The 21655-nt window shown below is 50.8% G+C and overlaps 1 protein-coding gene across 4 annotated transcripts in view; it reads left to right on the top strand.

Annotated features, from left to right (window-relative positions):
- The window catches only part of atg7 (ATG7 autophagy related 7 homolog (S. cerevisiae)), a 202028-nt gene that overhangs the window by 17419 nt on the left and 162954 nt on the right, over positions 1-21655 (top strand). For 2 of the 4 annotated variants that reach the window (XM_068051846.1, XM_068051845.1), the window contains exons 5-8: positions 5963-6079; positions 8427-8573; positions 9410-9498; positions 11213-11334. In XM_068051846.1, coding sequence (XP_067907947.1) covers positions 5963-6079; positions 8427-8573; positions 9410-9498; positions 11213-11334 — 475 coding nt within the window. Of the gene's footprint in view, positions 1-5962; positions 6080-8426; positions 8574-9409; positions 9499-11212; positions 11335-21655 lie in introns of those variants that run through there. The other 2 variants (XM_068051847.1, XM_068051848.1) reach the window with 2 other exon arrangements.

Here is a 21655-nt window from a genome sequence, read left to right as displayed (position 1 = left end):
CTCTCTCCCCCCCGCTCACTCTCTCCCTCCCCGCTCACTCTCTCTCCCCCCCGCTCACTCTCTCTCCCCCCCGCTCACTCTCTCTCCCCCCCGCTCACTCTCTCTCCCCCCCGCTCACTCTCTCTCCCCCCCGCTCACTCTCTCTCCCCCCCGCTCACTCTCTCTCCCCCCACGCTCACTCTCTCTCCCCCCCGCTCACTCTCTCTCCCCCCCGCTCACTCTCTCTCCCCCCCGCTCACTCTCTCTCCCCCCCGCTCACTCTCTCTCTCCCCCCCGCTCACTCTCTCCCCCCCGCTCACTCTCTCTCCCCCCCGCTCACTCTCTCTCCCCCCCGCTCACTCTCTCTCCCCCCGCTCACTCTCTCTCCCCCCCGCTCACTCTCTCTCCCCCCCGCTCACTCTCTCTCCCCCCCGCTCACTCTCTCTCCCCCCCGCTCACTCTCTCTCCCCCCCGCTCACTCTCTCTCCCCCCCGCTCACTCTCTCTCCCCCCCCGCTCACTCTCTCTCCCCCCCGCTCACTCTCTCTCCCCCCCGCTCACTCTCTCTCCCCCCCGCTCACTCTCTCTCCCCCCCGCTCACTCTCTCTCCCCCCCGCTCACTCTCTCTCCCCCCCGCTCACTCTCTCTCCCCCCGCTCACTCTCTCTCCCCCCGCTCACTCTCTCTCCCCCCCGCTCACTCTCTCTCCCCCCCGCTCACTCTCTCTCCCCCCCGCTCACTCTCTCTCCCCCCCTCACTCTCCTCCCGCTCACTCTCTCTCCCCCCCGCTCACTCTCTCTCCCCCCCGCTCACTCTCTCTCCCCCCCGCTCACTCTCTCTCCCCCCGCTCACTCTCTCTCCCCCCCGCTCACTCTCTCTCCCCCCCGCTCACTCTCTCTCCCCCCCGCTCACTCTCTCTCCCCCCCGCTCACTCTCTCTCCCCCCCCGCTCACTCTCTCTCCCCCCCGCTCACTCTCTCTCCCCCCCGCTCACTCTCTCTCCCCCCCGCTCACTCTCTCTCCCCCCCGCTCACTCTCTCTCCCCCCCGCTCACTCTCTCTCCCCCCCCGCTCACTCTCTCTCCCCCCCGCTCACTCTCTCTCCCCCCGCTCACTCTCTCTCCCCCCCGCTCACTCTCTCTCCCCCCCGCTCACTCTCTCTCCCCCCCGCTCACTCTCTCTCCCCCCCGCTCACTCTCTCTCCCCCCCGCTCACTCTCTCTCCCCCCCGCTCACTCTCTCTCCCCCCCGCTCACTCTCTCTCCCCCCCGCTCTCACTCTCTCTCCCCCCCGCTCACTCTCTCTCCCCCCCGCTCACTCTCTCTCCCCCCCGCTCACTCTCTCTCCCCCCCGCTCACTCTCTCTCCCCCCCGCTCACTCTCTCTCCCCCCGCTCACTCTCTCTCCCCCCCGCTCACTCTCTCTCCCCCCCGCTCACTCTCTCTCCCCCCCGCTCACTCTCTCTCCCCCCGCTCACTCTCTCTCCCCCCCGCTCACTCTCTCTCCCCCCCGCTCACTCTCTCTCCCCCCGCTCACTCTCTCTCCCCCGCTCACTCTCTCTCCCCCCCGCTCACTCTCTCTCCCCCCGCTCACTCTCTCTCCCCCCCGCTCACTCTCTCTCCCCCCCGCTCACTCTCTCTCCCCCGCTCACTCTCTCTCCCCGCTCACTCTCTCTCCCCCCCGCTCACTCTCTCTCCCCCCCGCTCTCCTCTCTTCCCCCCCCGCTCCTCTCTCTCCCCCCCGCTCCTCTCTCTCCCCCCCGCTCCTCTCTCTCCCCCCGCTCCTCTCTCTCCCCCCCGCTCACTCTCTCTCCCCCCGCTCACTCTCCTCTCCCCCTCTCACTCTCTCTCCCCCCGCTCACTCTCTCTCCCCCCCGCTCCTCCTCTCCTCCCTCGTCCTACCTCCCTCTCCTCCCCGCTCACTCCTCTCTCCCCCGCTCCCTCTCCTCTCCCCCCGCTCCTCCTCTCCCCCCCTCCTCACCTCTCTCTCCCCGCTCACTCTCTCTCCCCCGCTCCCTCTCCTCTCCTCCCCTCTCCTCTCCTCTCCTCCCTCTCCTCTCCTCCCTCTCCCTCTCTCTCCCTCTCCCCCTCTCCCTCCCTCTCCCCCTCTCCCTCTCTCTCCCCCCCTCTCCTCCCTCTCCCTCCCTCTCCTCCTCTCCCCCTCTCCTCCCTCTCCTCCCGCTCCCTCTCTCTCCCCCTCTCCTCCCTCTCCTCCCCTCTCCTCCTCTCTCCCCCTCTCCCCCTCTCCCCCCCTCTCCCCCTCTCCCTCCCCCCTCTCCCTCCCTCTCCCCCGCTCTCCTCCCTCTCCCCCTCTCCTCCCTCTCCCCCTCTCTCTCTCTCCCTCTCCTCCCTCTCCCCCTCTCCTCCCCTCTCACTCCTCTCCCCCCTCTCACTCTCTCCTCCCTCTCCTCACTCTCCCCCCTCTCCCCTCTCCCCCCTCTCCTCCCTCTCCTCCCTCTCCTCCCTCTCCTCCCTCTCCTCCCTCTCCCTCCCTCTCCCTCTCCCTCCCTCTCCTCCTCTCCTCCCTCTCCTCCCTCTCCCCCTCTCCTCCCTCTCCCCCACTCTCCCCTCCTCCCTCTCCCTCTCCTCCCTCCTCCCTCTCCTCCCTCTCCCTCTCCCTCCCTCTCCCCTCCTCCCCTCCCTCTCCCCTCTCCCTCTCCCCCTCTCCCTCTCCTCCCTCTCCCTCTCCTCCCTCTCCCCTCCTCCCACTCCTCCTCCCTCTCCCTCTCCTCCCTCTCCTCTCCTCCTCCTCCCTCCTCCACTCTCCTCCCTCTCCTCCCTCTCCCTCTCCTCCCTCCCTCTCCCTCTCCCTCTCCCCTCCTCACCTCTCCCTCTCCCCCTCTCCCTCTCCCTCCACCTCTCCCCTCACACCCTACCACCCACACACCCACACAACACCCTCCCCCTCTCCTCCCTCTCCCTCTCCACCCTCCTCCTCCCTCTCCACTCCTCCATCACCACTCCCTCCCTCCCTCTCCCCTCCTCCCTCTCCCTCTCCTCCCCACTCCCTCTCCTCCCTCCCCTCACCCAACACCACACCAACTCCCCCCCACCCTCTCCCTCTCCCTCCCTCCTCCCTCCCTCTCCCCCTCCTCCCTCTCCCTCACTCCTCTCCTCTCCCACTCCCTCTCCCTCTCCCTCTCCTCTCCCTCCTCCCTCTCCCTCCTCTCCTCTCCCTCTCCCTCTCCTCCTCCTCCATCCCTCACCTCTCCTCTCCCTCTCCTCCCAACCACCCAACCACTCCTCTCAAACCAACACCCTCTCCTCTCCCTCCCTCTCCTCTCCCTCTCCCTCTCCTCTCCCTCTCCCAACTCCCTCTCCCCCTCTCCTCCCTCCCTCCCCTCCCTCACTCCTCCCACTCCTCCCTCACACTCCCTCTCCACTCCCTCTCCCTCCCTCTCCTCTCCTCTCCATCTCCCTCTCCTCCTCTCCTCCCTCACCTCCTCTCCCTCCTCCCACTCCACCCACTCACTCCCCTCTCCTCTCCCCCTCTCCTCTCCACCCTCCCCTCTCCTCCCACTCCCTCCACCATCACTCCCACTCCCTCCCCCATCACCCTCCCCCCACTCCTCCCACACCCTCTCCCTCCACCCACTCCCCACCAACCACACAACCCACAACCCAACAACCCACCCACCAACACTCCCTCCCCCACACCTACCCCCCAACACCCTCCCCCACTCCCACCACCCACACCAACCCACCCCCACACCCAACCCCACACCTCCCCACTCCACCCACAAAACCCACCCCACTCACTCCCCCACTCCCTCCCCCACTCCCCCCCCACTCCCCCCACCCACACCTCCCCCAACACCCACCCCTCCCCCACTCCCTCCCCCACTCCCTCCCCCACTCCCTCCCCCACCACCCTCCCCACCCCTCCCCCACTCCTCCCCCACTCCCCACTCCCCCCCACTCCCTCCCCCACTCCACCCCCACTCCCTCCCCCACTCCCACCCACACCCTCCCCCACTCCCCCACACCCACCCCACACCACCCCCAACCCCACCCCCACACCCTCCACCCCCACCCACCCCCACACCCCACCCCCCACACCACTCCCCCACCTCCCACCACCCACCACCCCCACCCCACTCCCCCCCCACCCACCCCCACCACCCCCACCCCCACTCCCCACACCCCACCCACACCCTCCCCCACTCCCTCCCCCACTCCCTCCCCCACTCCCTCCCCCCACTCCACCCCCCACTCCCTCCCCCACTCCACCCCACTCCCTCCCCCACTCCCACCCCCACTCCCTCCCCCACTCCCTCCCCCCACTCCCTCCCCCACTCCCCCACTCCCTCCCCACTCCCTCCCCCACTCCCTCCCCACACCCTCCCCCACTCCCTCCCCCACTCCCCTCCCCCACTCCCTCCCCCACCCTCCCACTCCTCCCCACTCCCTCCCCCACTCCCTCCCCCACTCCCTCCCCCACTCCCTCCCCCACTCCTCCCCACTCCCTCCCACACTCCCTCCCCCACTCCCTCCCCCACTCCCTCCCCCACTCCCTCCCCACTCCTCCCCACTCCCCCACTCCCTCCCCCACTCCCTCCCCCACTCCCTCCCCCACCCCTCCCCCTCCTCCCCACTCCCTCCCCCACTCCCTCCCCCACTCCCTCCCCCACTCCTCCCCCACTCCCTCCCCCACTCCCTCCCCCACTCCCTCCCCCACTCCCTCCCCCACTCCCTCCCCCACTCCCTCCCCCACTCCCTCCCCCACTCCCTCCCCCACTCCCTCCCCCACTCCCTCCCCCACTCCCTCCCCCACTCCCTCCCCCACTCCCTCCCCCACTCCCTCCCCACTCCCTCCCCCACTCCCTCCCCCACTCCTCCCCCACTCCCTCCCCACTCCCTCCCCACTCCCTCCCCCACTCCCTCCCCACTCCCTCCCCACTCCCTCCCCCACTCCCTCCCCCACTCCCTCCCCCTCCCTCCCCCTCCCCTCCCCCTCCCCTCCCTCCCCTCCCCCTCCCCTCCCCTCCCCCTCTCCCTCCCCCTCTCCCTCCCCCTCTCCCTCCCCCTCTCCCTCCCCTCCCCTCTCCCTCCCCCTCTCCCTCCCCCTCTCCCTCCCCCTCTCCCTCCCCCTCTCCCTCCCCCTCTCCCTCCCCCCTCTCCCTCCCCCTCTCCCTCCCCCCCCTCTCCCTCCCCCTCTCCCCCCCCTCTCCCCCCCCTCTCCCCCCCCCTCTCTCCCCCCCCTCTCTCCCCCCCCTCTCTCCCCCCCCTCTCTCCCCCCCCTCTCTCCCCCCCCTCTCTCCCCCCCCTCTCTCCCCCCCTCTCTCCCCCCCCTCTCCCCCTCTCCTCCCTCCCTCTCTATTTCTATTATCCTCTGCTGCCATTACTGGTGTCTCTGATAAGGTCCACACTCGTGAGCAAGTTATTTGAAGTTTGTCTAAACATTTACACTGATGTACTTTGGAAGCGTAATTTCCTTTTGTTTAGGACAATTGTGGACTTGAGTCACTGAACCATATAAACCAGGAGGTTAGACTCCCAGTTTGCGCTGTTAGATGATCTCTGCACAGGTTATGGTAGGAGCTCTAAAATTGGTTTCAACACTCTATTATGAAAGCAAGACATAGCTAGTGATTCTGCTTTAACTATATACATGAGGATGTCTGTTGAAGACAGGAAATGGCTCTTTTCTGATGCCCTACACTGTTGAATGCTTTGCCTCTTCCATTGTATTCATACCATGAACAAAGTACCCAACTCCACTTATATAAAATAAAAGCAAAATACTGCGCATGCTGGAAATCTGAAATAAAAGCAAGAAATGCTGGAACCACTCAGCAGGTCTGGCAGCATCTGTGGAAAGAGAAGCAGAGTTAACGTTTCAGGTCAGTGACCCTTCTTCGGAACTGATTATCAAATGTGTGAATGTTCTGTGAAATTGGAAAATATTTTGTATTCATTTTTAATGCTGTTCATTTTGAAAAATGTTATTTTTGAGAGCTAATTTGTTTTATTGAAACTATGTTTTACAGGATTTGAAAAAGTATCATTTCTACTACTGGTTTGCCTTTCCAGCGTTGTGCTTCACAGAAGGGATACCCATATTCCAGCAACCAATCAGCTTGGCAGAAAAGTACTCCACAACTCAGGTATTAAAGAATGGAAGTCACAGTGTGGGTCTTTTCTTTTACAAACTCTTTTTCAGGGTTATAGTAATATTTCTTCCCCAAAATAAGACACCAAAGCATATTTTGAGTTTGTGCATTCCCTTCAAAATGTAGACTATTTTCGTTACAATCTGTGGAAGCAAAGACGTGCACATTTTGAATGGCTGGAAATATTATTCAAAACTCTTGAGTTAAGACAACTTTAATTTTTACCAATATAACTTCCTGCTCTCACTCCTTCATAGTAATGAGCCTGTAGTGATGAGTGCAGAGGACTGAGTCCTGTTTAGTGGATTACAAACTGTGTTCCTGTAAATGGAGCATGCCATTGGGAAAAATAACGACACCTTTGTTCCTGTTATTGACGTGCTTTTTACATAAAGGTTCTTGCCATCTTCTCTTTCCTTCTCGTAATGCCATTGGATCCTTTGTCGGTTCCATGATTGGAAGTGGCGGGGGAGGGGGGGGGGTGGTGGTGAGGTGGGTCGACTGAGGGTAGCGAAGAACCTGGGAGGGGAACAAGGTTTGGGAAGTGAGGATGGGGATGTGGTGGGTAGGAACTGAGGATGGGGAAGGGGGGTGGGGGAGGGATGATCGAAGGTGGGGAAGGGGGGGTGTGGAAGGTGTTGGGAGGTGGGGGGGGAGGCCAAGGGTGAGGCAATTGGGGGGTGTGGGAGGGCGAGGAAGGGGGATGAGGGTAAGGCAGGAGATGGGGGTGGGGAAGGGAGTGACCAAGGGCAGGGCAGAATGAGACCAAAATGGAGAGTGAAGCTGTAGGATTGGAGCGGGGTGGGGGGGAGGTGCGGTTGGATGACAGGCAGGGGCAGGGGCATACGTAAGCTTGCATATTTAGCAGTGGCCACTGGATAGTGATCAGGAGTGAGATTACTGCCCTGTTCCTCTTTCTCCAGGCCAGCTGCTCTAGGGGTGATCAGCTCACTCGGCACAGACTTGATACCAAACCCAAAACCTACATGTGTGGCTCAGTTATTCACTGGATAAACTAAATGAGCTGTTGAATGAGTAAGACGTCTTTTTTTTTAATCCTCCATACGTGGAATTATATCTTAAAGTGGGTTTTTGCTATTAGTACCAAAATAATGGTCATAAAACTGGACTGAAATCCTCTGTTTCTCTCTTGTAAACTGAATTTTTTTACTAATTCATTTAGGGATGTGGGTGTCTTTGGTAAGGCCAGCATTTATTCCCCATCCCTAATTGCGCTTGAGAGGGTTGTGGTCTGCTGCCTTCTTGAACCACTGCAGTCTGTGTGGTGAAGGTAATCCCACAGTGCTTTTAGGGAGTGAGTTCCAGGATTTTGATCCAGTGATGAGGCAATGGTGGTATAGTTCCAAGTTATGATGCTGTGTGACTTGGGAGGGAACTTGGAGATGGTGGTGTTCCCATGTCCTTTTCCTTCTAGGCGGTAGAGGTCGCGGGTTTAGGAGGTGCTGCTGAAGAGACTTTGGCGAGCTGCTGCAGTCATCTTGTAAATGGTGCATGCTGCAGCCACACTGCATCAATAGTAGAGGGGGTGGATGGTGTGTCAGTCGTGTGGGCTGCTTTGTCCTGGATGCTGTCGAGCTTCTTGTGTCTGGTTGGAGCTGCACTCATCCTGGCAAGTGGAAAGTATTCTATCACACTCCGGACTTGTGCCTTGTAGATGGTGGAAGGGCTTTGGGCAGCCAGGAGGTGAGTCACTCGCCACAGAATACCCAGCCTCTGACTGCTCTTGTAGCCACAGTATTTATGGGGCTGGTCCAGTTAAGTTTCTTGTCAATAGTGATGGTGGGGGATTCAATGATTGTAATGCCATTACATGTTAAGGGGAGGTGGTTAGACTATCTCTTATTGTTGATGGTCATTGCCTGGTACTTGGATGGTGCAATTTGGAATTAGATAAGCGCCTAAAGAGAAAACAATTGCTCCAGGGAAAGGGTGGGGGAACGGGACTAGCTGAGTTGCTCTTGCAGAGAGGTGACATGGACATGATGGGCCGAATAGCCTCCTTCTGTGCTGTAACCATTCTGCGATTCTGTGAAATGTTACTTGCCACTTATCAGCCAAAGCCTGAATGTTGTCCAGGTCTTGCTGTTTGCGGGCACGGACTGCTTCAGTATCTGAGGAGTCGCAAATTGAACTGAACATTTTGCGATCATCAACGAACATCCCCACTTCTGACCTTATGATGAAGGGAAGCTCATTGATGAAGCAGTTGAAGACACTGCCCTGAAGAACTCCTGCAGTGATGTCTTATAAATTCCATCAGGACAAACTTTAAAGCAAAACTGCATGTATTCATTGCTGATTTTTTTTCTTATATAAACAGATCCAGACATTACAAGATTCTTACAACGAGCTTTGCCAAAAGGAGGAAGTTACAGCAGTTCCTTATTTTCTGGTCAAGTACACAGAAGATTCTGTTTCGTTGGCATCTTTGAGAAATTGGAATGAATTTTTCAAAGGTCAGACCAAGGTACAAATTTACATCCATGGATTAGATGTGTAATAATAAAAAATGATTGGGTGAGTGATTGCACATGATTCTGAATAATGTTACTGAGCAGCTACAGGCTGCTTCAAAAGGGACCGTCAGCTGGCTCATTCATGCTGATTGTGACCCAGTGTAACTTTGTAGATGTCATTCATTTTTATCTTGCTGAGGCCATTAATCTATCTAGTAGTTTCTGCTACTGGACAGCAGCGATGCAATCACTTGAGCCAAAATAGAGTTGTCTGTAAGAGCAGCTTATTCTATTCAGAATAAAATTACATGCACCTATCAATATATCTGCCAAAGTGCTATTCAATAAGTTGTGGAATTCAGGAAATATATAGAAAAAGTATTTACTGACCTGAATTAAAATATTTTACTCTTCTTCTGTTTGTTGTTCAAATTCTCAGTTGGTGAAAAGTGTCCACCACTGTTTTGCTCATTAGTTGTACATCTGGAAATATAAAAATCATCACCTACCTGTATAAGTACATACACCAGTCTGTTGAACTCTTTACCAAAGATTTACTAGTATAGCAAGGGAGCGCAGTCAACCTGTAAAGAATTGACAGGGGTCTAAGTAAGATGTGATATTTGTGCTGCTGCCGGGAATACATTACTTTGGGAATTCTGTAAGACTATTTGAAGATAAAATATCCAGTTGTCTTGTGGTTACAATAGTACAATGTAGACATTTTACAGTGCTACAATATGAGCCTGTAGTGGGCTACTTTATGCTGTTAGTCTTGACATCTTCATTTTGATCAATGCTATTACTTTGGTAGCCACTTCCTGTTAAAAGCAGTTTTCTTCTGTAGGTGACTGTTGGTGTATATGATCCTTGCACCTTAACTCAGTATCCAGGATGGCCTCTGCGAAACTTCCTGATCCTTATAGCCTACAACTGGTAAATGATTTATCATTTATATTGTCCTAGTTTAATCTAGGTTTGGAAAGGAATTTTTTCAGGAACTGGATTGCTACACTTGCGACCTGCAGATTTTTTAAAGCAAAATAAACCTGTGTTTATAAAGTAATATCTAGAGCACAGAATGAAAGAAGACTATTGATTCGCTGTGTGATGAAAAATACAGTATTGCTGCTTGATGTGGCTTACTTGGTATAAAATGCATTTATTGCAATGGCCAAATTTTACCCATCATCTCTGTGAAAAGTAAATCATTCAGTTTGTTTTAAAACCAGAGCAGTGCAACCCTTTTTGCCATTCCCCATCCTCTAATACTCTCTGCTATTTCGTCCAGTGCTAATTCAGTGCTGCTTGCCTTAATTCTGGAGAGAAAATGATTTTACCTGTTGCTCAATAATTAAAATAAGTAGACTGGTACACTTAATGACGATTGTAAGTGATTTATTAGTAGTGCTGATCATGAACATGCCCCACTTCTTATTTTGAAAATGTCTTGCTCGTCTCGAGACAAAAAATTATGAATGTAAGTTTTAGAGTTGTAAGCCTGGGATGTTCTTCTGACTTTACCGATACACAAATATGATGCATCTTGCAATTTTTTTAAATTCTGAAAAATGCGATGGCCCCTGCATCCATGATCATTACCTTCAGTTAAATTGGCACTAATCTTGGCACTTTGCATTCCTATAGGTGGTATTATAGGGTCTTTCTCAGCTGTTGTTGAGTGTCAGCCATGGTTCACTGGTAGCACTCCTGCCTCTGAGTCTGAGGATTGTGAATTCAAGTTCCACTATAGAGACTTGAACACAGAATCTAGGCTGCCACTCCAGTGTAGTACTGAGGGAGTGCTACACCGTCGGAGGTGATGTCTTTCAGACGAGGCGTTAAACCAAGGCTCCATCTACATTCATAGATGTGTGTAAAAGATCCCATGGCACTATTTTGAAGAATAGGGGAGTTCCCCCCAGTGTCCAGGACCTTTTTTGTTTTTTATTCATTTGAGGATGTGACCATTGCTGGCAAGACCAGCATTTATTGCCCATCCCTAATTGCCCTTGAGAAGGTGGAGGTGAGCCGCCATCATGAACCACTGCAGTCCATGAGGTGTAGGTACACCCACAGTATTATCTGTAGCAATTTGATGCAACTGAGTGGCTTGCTAAACCATTTCAGAGGGCAGTTGAGAGTCAATCACATTACTGTAGATCTGGAGTCACGTGTAAACCAGATCAGGTAAGGATGTCAGATTTCCTCCCCTGAAGGACATTAGTGAACCAAATGAGTTTTTACGACAATCCGGTAAGTTCATGATCATTGTTAATGAGATTTGCATTTTATTCCAGATTTATTAATTAATTGGATTTAAATTCCGCCAGCTGCCATGGTGGAATTTGAACTTGTGTCTCAGGAGGAGCATTCTGGGCATCTGGATTACTAGTCAGTAACATTACCAAGCTACCGTTCCCCCTAAATATTTATCACTCAACCAGAAAATTATCTGCTCATTATCACATTTGCTGTTTGTGTGTTGCAAGGTTTCTGCCATTACAACAGTGACTAAACTTCAAAAATTACTACATTGGCTATAAAGTGTTTTGGGACGTCCTGAAAAGGCGCTATATAAATGAAAATTTTATTTCTTTTTGGGAATAATTCAGTTATTTTAATATATTACTTTTCTTTGTGGTGATAGGGGTAGCTTTCTGGACTCACTCGAAGTTCTCTGCTTCAGAGACCGAACTATGCAAGGGGTCAGAGATACCCAGCACAGCATCATCTTTGAAGTAAAACTTCCACAAATGGCATCAGTCACAGGTAATTGGAGATCACTACTGCTAAAGAATTGAACACAGTTTCTTTCTTGACAATATAAAGATAACTATAATTTTGTGGTTACACACTGGCCTGGATGATAAGTGGCAAGTAACATTTGCGCCACACAAGTGCCAGGCAATGACCATCTCCAACAAGAGAGAATCTAACCATCTTCCCTTGACATTCAACGGCATTACAATCACTGTATTCCCCACAATCAACAATCAACCTTCTGGGGGTTACCATTGACCAGAAACTGAACTGGAGTAGCCATATAAATACTGTGGCTACAAGAGCAGGACAGAGGCTAGGAATCCTGCGGCGAGTAACCCACCTCCTGACTCCCCAAAGCCTGTCCACCATCTACAAGGCACAAGTCAGGAGTGTGATGGAATACTCTCCACTTGTCTGGATGGGTGCAGCTCCAACAACACTCAAGAAGCTCAACACCATCGAGGACAAAGCAGCCTGCTTGATTGGCACCCCATCTACAAACATTCACTCCCTCCACCACCGACGCACAGTGGCAGCAGTGTGTACCATCTACAAGATGCACTGCAGCAATGCACCAAGGCTCCTTAGACAGCACCTTCCAAACCCGTGACCTCTACCAACTAGAAGAACAAGGGCAGGAGATGCATGGGAACACCACCACCTGCAAGTTCCCCTCCAAGCCACATACCATTCTGACTTGGAACTATATTGCCGTTCCTTCACTGTCGCTGGGTCAAGATCCTGGAACTCCCTTCCTAATAGCACTGTGGGTGTACCTACTCCACATGGACGTACAGCAGTTCAAGACGGCAGCTCACCACCACCACCTTCTCACGGGCAATTAGGGATGGGCAATAAATGCTGGCCTGGCCAGCGACGCCCACATCCTACAAATGAATAAAAAAAAAATTTGCTGTCATTACTGCACTGAAACTGACAGCAACTTCAGGAGTCTTCACATGCTCAGAATAACACAGAAATCCAGAAGTTGCTGTGAGTGAGCCTACTGTCCTCCATTGGGTGTGCTGTAGAAGTTACCACAGACTGTAATCTCCATTGCAGTCATGAATTGACAAGAAGTGTGAAGTGATAAATTTTGGCAGGAAGAATGAGTAAAGGCACAATAAATAAAGGGTAAAGTTCTATAGGGGTGCAAGAACAGAGGGATCTGGGGGTATATGTGCATAAATTATTGAAGGTGGCAGGGAAGATTGAGAAAGCGGTTACTAAGTCATACCGAATCCTGAGCTTTATAAATAGAGGAATGGTATATATATAGTATAAAAGTAAGGAAGTTGTGGTGAATCTTTATGAAACATTAGTTCAGCCTCAACTGAAGTATTCTGTTTAATTCTGGGCACTGCACTTTAGAAAGGATATGAAGGCATTGGATGGGGTACAGAAAAGATTTACGAGAAGGTTCTGGGGACGAGTGACTATGTTACGAGGGTCAATTAGTGAAGCTGGAGCTATTTTCTTTAGAGAAGAGAAGGTTGAGAGGAGATTTGATAGAGGTGTTCAAAATCATGAGGGGTTTGGACAGAGTAGATAGGGAGAAACTGTTCCCATTGGCAGAAGGGTTGAGAAACAGAGGACACCGATTTAAGGTAATTGGCAAAAGGACCAAAAGTGACATGAGGGAAAACTTGGACTGGAATGCACTGCCTGAGAATCTGGTGGAGGCAGATTCAATCATGACTTTCAAAAGGGAATTGGATAATTATCTGAAGAGAAAAATGTCGCATGGCTATGGGGAAAAGGCAGGGGAGTGGGACTAGCTAAATAGCTCTTACAGGCATGAAACAACGGGCCAAATGGTCTCCTTTTGTGCTGAACTTGTTCTCACATTGAACAGCTTCTCTTTCAACACACACTTCCTTCAAATAAAAGGTATGGGTACCTGCATGGGCGCTAGTTATGCCTGTTTTTTTATGGGGTGTGTCGAACATTCCTTGTTCCAGTCCTACTCAGGCCCCCTTCCCCCAACTCTTTTTCCGCTACATTAATGGCTGTATCGGTGACGTTTCTTGCACCCGCCTCAAACTAGAAAACTTCATCAACTTTGCTTCCAATTTCCACCCTTCTCTCACCTTTACTTTCCCTTCTCTTCCTCGACTTCTCTGTCTCCATCTCTGGGGATGGACTGTCCACTAATATTCATTATAAGCCCACCGACTCCCACAGCTATCTTGAATATACTTCCTCAAACCCTGCCTCCTGTAAGGACTCCATTCCATTCTCCCAATTTCTCTGTCTCCGACGCATCTGCTCTGATGATGCAACCTTCCACAACAGCCCTTCTGATATGTCTTCCTTTACCCTCAACTGAGGACCACCCCCCCCCCCCCACCCACTGTGGTTGACAGGGCCCTCAACTGTGTCCGACCCATTTCTCGCACTTCTGCACTCACCCCTTCCCCTCCCTCCCAGAACCAAGACAGGGTTCCCCTTGTCCTCACTTTCCACCTCACCACCCTCCACATCCAAAGAATCATCCTCCGTCATTTCCGCCAGCTCCAGCATGATGCCACCACCAAATGCATCTTCCCTTCCCCTCCCCTGTCAGCAGTCCGAAGGGATCGTTCCTTCCGCGACACCCTGATCCACTCCTCCATTACCCCCGACACCTCGTCCCCTTCCCATGGCACTTTCCCATGCAACCGCAGGAGATGTAATACCTGCCCTTTCCCTCCTCACTATCCAAGGCCCTAAAAACTCATTTCAGGTGAAGCAGCGATTTACTTGTACTTTTTTCAATTTAGTATACTGTATTCGCTGCTCACAATGCGGTTTCCTCTACACTGGGGAGACCAAATGCAGATTGGGTAACTGCCTGCAGGACACCTCCACTCAGTCCATAAACGTGACTCCGAGCTTGCCATTTCAACACACGCTGCCCTCCTCTCATGCCCAGTTCTCTATCCTGGGCCTGCTGCAGTGTTCCAGTGAACATCAATGCAAGCTCGACGAACAGCACCTCACCTTCCGATTAGGCACTCGACAGCCTACCATAGAAACATAGAAAATAGGAGCATGAGTAGGCCATTCGGCCCTTCGAGCCTGCTCCACCATTCATTATGATCATGGCTGATCATCCAACTCAGTAGCCTGTTCCGGCTTTCGCCCCATACCCTTTGATCCCTTTAGTCCCAAGAGCTATATCTAACTCCTTTTTGAAAACATACAATATTTTGGCCTCAATTGCTTTCTGTGGTAGCGAATTCCACAGGCTCACCACTCTCTGGGTGAAGAAATTTCTCCTCATCTCAGCTCTGAAAGGTTTACCCCGTATCCTTAGACTATTACCCCTGGTTCTGGACTCCCCCACCATCGAGAACATCCTTCCTGCATCTACCCTGTCAAATCCTGTTAGAATTTTATAGGTTTCTATGAGATCCCCCCTCACTCAAAGAACAAAGAAGAACAAAGAAAATTACAGCACAGGAACAGGCCCTTCGGCCCTCCAAGCCTACGCCAATCCAAATCCTCTATCTAAACCTGTCGCCTATTTTCTAAGGGTCTGTATCTCTTTACTTCCTGCCCATTCATGTATCTGTCTAGATACATCTTAAAAGACGCTATCGTGCCTGCGTCTACCACCTCCGCTGGCAATGCGTTCCAGGCACCCACCACCCTCTGCGGAAAGAACTTTCCATGCATATCCCCCCTAAACTTTTCCCCTTTCACTTTGAACTCGTGTTCCCTTGTAATTGAATCCCCCACTCTGGGAAAAAGCTTCTTGCTATTCACCCTGTCTATACCTCTCATGATTTTGTACACCTCAATCAGGTCCCCCCTCAACCTCCGTCTTTCTAATGAAAATAATCCTAATCTACTCAACCTCTCTTCATAGCTAGCTCCCTCCATACCAGGCAACATCCTGGTGAACCTCCTCTGCACCCTCTCCAAAGCATCTACATCCTTTTGGTAATGTGGCGACCAGAACTGCACGCAGTATTCCAAATGTGGCCGAACCAAAGTCTTATACAACTGTAACATGACCTGCCAACTCTTGTACTCAATACCCCGTCCGATGAAGGAAAGCATGCTGTATGCCTTCTTGACCACTCTATTGACCTGCGTTGCCACCTTCAGGGAACAATGGACCTGAACACCCAAATCTCTCTGTACATCAATTTTCCCCAGGACTTTTCCATTTACTGTATAATTCACTCTTGAATTGGATCTTCCAAAATGCATCACCTCGCATTTGCCCTGATTGAACTCCATCTGCCATTTCTCTGCCCAACTCTCCAATCTATCTATATTCTGTTGTATTCTCTGACAGTCCCCTTCACTATCTGCTACTCCACCAATCTTAGTGTCGTCTGCAAACTTGCCAATCAGACCACCTATACTTTCCTCCAAATCATTTATGTATATCACAAACAACAGTGGTCCCAGCACGGATCCCTGTGGAACACCACTGGTCACGCGTCTCCATTTTGAGTAACTCCCTTCCACTGCTACTCTCTGTCTCCTGTTGCCCAGCCTGTTCTTTATCCATCTAGCTAGTACACCCTGGACCCCATGCGACTTCACTTTCTCCATCAGCCTACCATGGGGAACCTTATCAAACGCCTTACTGAAGTCCATGTATATGACATCTACAGCCCTTCCCTCATCAATCAACTTTGTCACTTCCTCAAAGAATTCTATTAAGTTGGTAAGACATGACCTTCCCTGCACAAAACCATGTTGCCTATCACTGATAAGCCCATTTTCTTCCAAATGGGCATAGATCCTATCCCTCAGTATCTTCTCCAGCAGCTTCCCTACCACTGACATCAGGCTTACCGGTCTATAATTACCTGGATTTGCCCTGCTACCCTTCTTAAACAAGGGGACAACATTAGCTATTCTCCAGTCCTCCGGGAACTCACCCGTGCTTAAGGATGCTGCAAAGATATCTGTTAAGGCCCCAGCTATTTCCTCTCTCGCTTCCCTCAGTAACCTGGGATAGATCCCATCCGGACCTGGGGACTTGTCCACCTTAATGCCTTTTAGAATACCCAACACTTCCTCCCTCCTTATGCCGACTTGACCTAGAGTAATCAAACATCTGTCCCTAACCTGAACATCCGTCTTGTCCCTCTCCTCGGTGAATACCGATGCAAAGTACTCGTTTAGAATCTCACCCATTTTCTCTGACTCCACGCATAACATTCCTCCTTTGTCCTTGAGTGGGCCAATCCTTTCTCTAGTTACCCTCTTGCTCCTTAGATATGAATAAAAGGCTTTGGGATTTTCTTTAACCCTGTTTGCTAAAGATATTTCATGACCCCTTTTAGCCCTCTTAATTCCTCGTTTCAGATTGGTCCTACATTCCCGATATTCTTTCAAAGCTTCGTCTTTCTTCAGCCTCCTAGACCTTATGTATGCTTCCTTTTTCCTCTTAGCTAGTCTCACAATTTCACCTGTCATCCATGGTTCCCTAATCTTGCCATTTCTATCCCTCATTTTCACAGGAACATGTCTCTCCTGCACGCTAATCAACCTCTCTTTAAAAGCCTCCCACAATCAAATGTGGATTTACCTTCAAACAGCTGCTCCCAATCTACATTCCCCAGCTCCTGCCGAATTTTGGTATAGTTGACCTTCCCCCAATTTAGCACTCTTCCTTTCAGACCACTCTCGTCTTTGTCCATGAGTATTCTAAAACTTACGGAATTGTGATCACTATTCCCAAAGTAGTCCCCTACTGAAACGTCAACCACCTGGCCGGGCTCATTCCCCAACACCAGGTCCAGTATGGCCCCTTCCCGAGTTGGACTATTTACATACTGCTCTAGAAAACCCTCCTGGATGCTCCTTACAAATTCTGCTCCATCTGTACCTCTAACACTAAGGGAATCCCAGTCAATGTTGGGAAAATTAAAATCTCCTATCACCACCACCCTGTTGCTCCTACATCTTTCCATAATCTGTTTACATATTTGTACCTCTATCTCACGCACGCTGTTGGGAGGCCTGTAGTACAGCCCCAACTTTGTTACCGCACCCTTCCTATTTCTGAGTTCTGCCCATATTGCCTCACTGCTCGAGTCCTCCATAGCGCCTTCCTTCAGCACAGCTGTGATATCCTCTTTGATCAGTAATGCAACTCCTCCACCCCTTTTACCTCCCTCTCTATCCCACCTGAAGCATCGGTATCCTGGGATATTTAGTTGCCAATCATGCCCTTCCCTCAACCAAGTCTCAGTAATAGCAATAACATCATACTCCCAGGTACTAATCCAAGCCCTAAGTTCATCTGCCTTACCTACTACACTTCTTGCATTAAAACAAATACACCTCAAACCACCAGTCCCTTTGCTTTCATCATCTGCTCCCTGCCTACTCTTTCCCTTAGTCACGCTGACTTCATTCTCTAGTTCCTTACAGGCTTTAGTTACTACCTCCTTACTGTCCACGGACCTCCTCATTTGGTTCCCATCCCCCTGCCACATTAGTTTAAACCCTCCCCAACAGCGTTAGCAAAAGCACCCCCAAGGACATTGGTTCCAGTCCGGCCCAGGTGTAGACCGTCCAATTTGTAATAGTCCCACCTCCCCCAGAACCGGTCCCAATGTCCCAAAAATCTGAACCCCTCCCTCCTGCACCATCTCTCAAGCCACGCATTCATCCTGACTATTCTTTAATTTCTACTCTGACTATCACGTGGCACTGGTAGCGATCCTGAGATTACTACCTCTGAGGTCCTACTTTTTAACTTGGCTCCTAACTCCCTAAATTCTGCTTGTAGGACCTCATCCTGTTTTTTACCTATATCATTGGTGCCTATGTGCACAACGACAACTGGCTGTTCACCCTCCCCCTTTAGAATGTTCTGCAGCCGATCTGAGACATCCCTGACCCGTGCACCTGGGAGGCAACATACCATTCGGGAGTCTCGTTTTCGACCACAGAACCGCCTATCTACTCCCCTTACAATCGAATCCCCTATGACTATAGTCCTTCCACTCTTTTTCCCGCCCTTCTGAACAGCAGAGCCAGCCACGGTGCCATGAACCTGGCTACTGCTGCCTTCCCCTGGTGAGCCATCTCCCTCAACAGTATCCAAAACGGTATACCTGTTGTGGAGGGAGATGACCGCAGGGGACACCTGCGCTGCCTTCCTGCTCTTTCTCTGCCTTTTGGTCACCCATTCCCTTTCTCCCTCAGCAATCCTAATCTGCGGTGTGACCAATTCGCTAAACGTGCTATCCACTACCTCCTCAGCATCGCGGATGCTCCAAAGTGAGTCCATCCGCAGCTCCAGAGCCGTCATGCGGTCTAACAAGAGCTGCAGCTGGACACACTTCCTGCACATGAAGGAATCAGGGACATCAGCCATGTCCCTGAGCTCCCACATTGAGCAAGAGGAGCATGTCATGGGTCTGAGATCTCCTGCCATTTTTAATCTTAAGCTTAAACTTAGTTCAATGAAAAAGGAACGAAAAGTTTTTATCCAATCACACGATAAAAAAAAAGAGAAATAGAAAAAGCCTTACCTTATCTACACACCACCGAGTCCTTTTTTTTGGTTAGAGCAGGAGAGCGGGTGGGAGACACTACAGGTGTAGTGTCTCGGGTTCAGAAACGGCCCAAATATATAGGGTATTACTTACCCAGCAGCCCCCTGGTCTCCGCCGAAAACAAAAAGAAAATTAAGTTTACTTTAAACTGACCTTCCCAGCTGCTCACTCGCTCGCACTCTCCGCTCCCGAAAAAGCTGCTGCAATGAACTCCAGTGAATATAATCCTAACCGACTCAATCTCTCCTCATACGTCAGTCCCGCCATCCCAGGAATCAGTCTGGTAAACCTTCGCTGCACTCCCTCTATAACAAGAACATCCTTCCTCAGATAAGGAGACCAAAACTGCACACAATATTCCAGGTGTGGCCTCACCAAGGCCCTGTATAATTGCAGCAAGACATCCCTGCTTCTGTACTCGAATCCTCTCGCTACGAAGGCCGACATACCATTTGCCTTTTTTACCGCCTGTTGCACCTGCATGCTTACCTTCAGCGACTGGTGTACGAGAACACCCTGGTCTTGCTGCATATTCCCTCTCTCAGTTTATAGCCATTCAGATAATAATCTGCCTTCCTGTTTTTGCTACCAAAGTGGATAACCTCACATTTATCCACATTATACTGCATCTGCCATGCATTTGCCCACTCACTCAACTTGTCCAAATCGCCCTGAAGCCTCTCTGCATCCTTCTCACAACTCACCCTCCCACCCAGTTTTGTGTCTTCTGCAAATTTGGAGATGTTACATTTAGTTCCCTCATCTAAATCATTAATGTATATTGTGAATAGCTGGGGTCCTAGCACCGATCTCTGTGGTACCCCACTAGTCATTGACTGCCATTCAGAAAAAACCCTGCTGTTTGTTTCCTGTCCGCCAACCAATTTTCTATCCATCGCAATACACTACCCCCACCCCCCCCAAGATTATCTCTTGCCCCACCCCCACTTTACTTACTTATAACCTTTTACATTTCTAATATTTGCCAGTTCTGAAGAAGGGTCACTGACCTGAAACGTTAACTGCTTCTCTCTCCACAGATGCTGCCAGACCTGCTGAGTGTTTCCAGCATTTCTTGTTCTTATTTCAGATTTCCAGCATCCGCAGTATTTTGCTTTTAAATGACTGGTCTATAATTCCCTGCTTTCTCTCTACCTCCCTTTTTAAATAGTGGAGTTACAAGAGCTACCCTCCAATTTGTAGGAACTGTTCCAGAGTCTATAGAATCTTGGAAGGTAACCACCAATGCATCCACTATTTCTAGGGCCACTTCCTTAAGTACTCTGGGATGCATACCATCAGGCCCTGGGGATTTATCGGCCTTCAATCCTATCAAATTCCCCAACACCATTTCTCTACTAATACTGATTTCCTTCAGTTCCTCTCTCTCACTAAGCCCCGTGTTCCCCAACATTTCTGGTATGATATTTGTGTCCTCCTTTGTGAAGACAGAACCAAAGTATGCATTTAGTTGGTCAGCCATTTCTTTATTCCCCATAATAAATTCCCCTTTTTCTGACTGTCTTCAATCTTTTTCTCTTCACATACCTATACAAGCTTTTAGTCAGTTTTTATGTTTCCCGCAAGCTTGCTCTCGTACTCTATTATCCTCTTCTTGATCAATCCCTTGGTCTTCATTTGCTGAATTCTAAACTGCTCCCAATCCTCAGGTCTGTTGTTTTTCCTGGCAAATTTATATGCCTCTTCCTTGGATCTAATGCTATCTCTAATTTCCCTTGTAAGCCATGGTTTGGCTACCTTTCCCATTTTTCTTTTGTGCCAGACGGGGATAAACAATTGTTGTAGTTCATCCATGCGCTCTTTAAATGTTTGCCATTGTCTATCCACCGTCATCCCTTTATGTAACGTTTCCCAATCCGTCGTGGCCAACTCGTGCCTCATAACTTGGTAGTTTACTTTACTAAGATTCAGGACCCTAGTCTCAAAATCAACTACGTCACTCTCCATCTTGATGAAGAATTCTATCATATTATGGTCGCTCTTCCCCAAGGGGTCTCACACCACTAGATTGTCAATTATTCCTCTCTCATTACACAGTACCCAGTCTAGGATGGCCTGTTCTCTCGTTGGCTCCTCAACGTATTGGTATAGAAAATCATCCCGTATATACTCCAAGAATTCCTCCTCTGCAGTATTGTGACTAATTTGATGTGCTCAATCTATATGCAGATTCAACTCACCCATAGTTACAGATGTTCCTTTATCGCATGCATCTCTCATTTCCTGTTTAATGCTATTCTCAACATCACCACTACAGTTTGGGGGTCTATATACAACCCCCACTAACGTTTTTTGCTGCTTAGTGTTTCTCAGCTCTACCCATACAGATTCCACATCGTCAGAGCTAATATCTTTCCTCACTATTGCGTTAATTTCTTCTTTAACTAGCAATGCAACTCCACTGCCTTTTGATTTTTGTCTGTCCTTCCTAAATACTGAATATCCCTAGATGTTCATTTCCCATCCCTGGTCACCTTGCAGCCATGTCTCCATAATCCCGACTATATCGTACCCGTTTACATCTATTTGCGCGATTAATTCATCCACTTTATTGCGGATGCTCCGCGCGTTAAGGCACAAAGCCTTAAGGCTTGTCTATTTAACATTACTTGTCCTCGTCCCACTATTTTTCACTGTGGCCCTGTTTGATTCTGGCCCTTGATTTCTCTGCCAGATTGAACATTGAGTTCAATAATTCCAGAGTATGATTGGTCCTTTTTTATTTCTATTTATTTTGTTCCTTTTTTTTGTTTCTTACCATGTGCATGCCTACTGGTTTTTTCATGTTT

Source organism: Heterodontus francisci, chromosome 19, assembly GCF_036365525.1.
Source record: "Heterodontus francisci isolate sHetFra1 chromosome 19, sHetFra1.hap1, whole genome shotgun sequence".
NCBI lineage: Eukaryota > Metazoa > Chordata > Chondrichthyes > Heterodontiformes > Heterodontidae > Heterodontus > Heterodontus francisci.
This window is presented reverse-complemented; position numbering and strand designations above follow the sequence as displayed.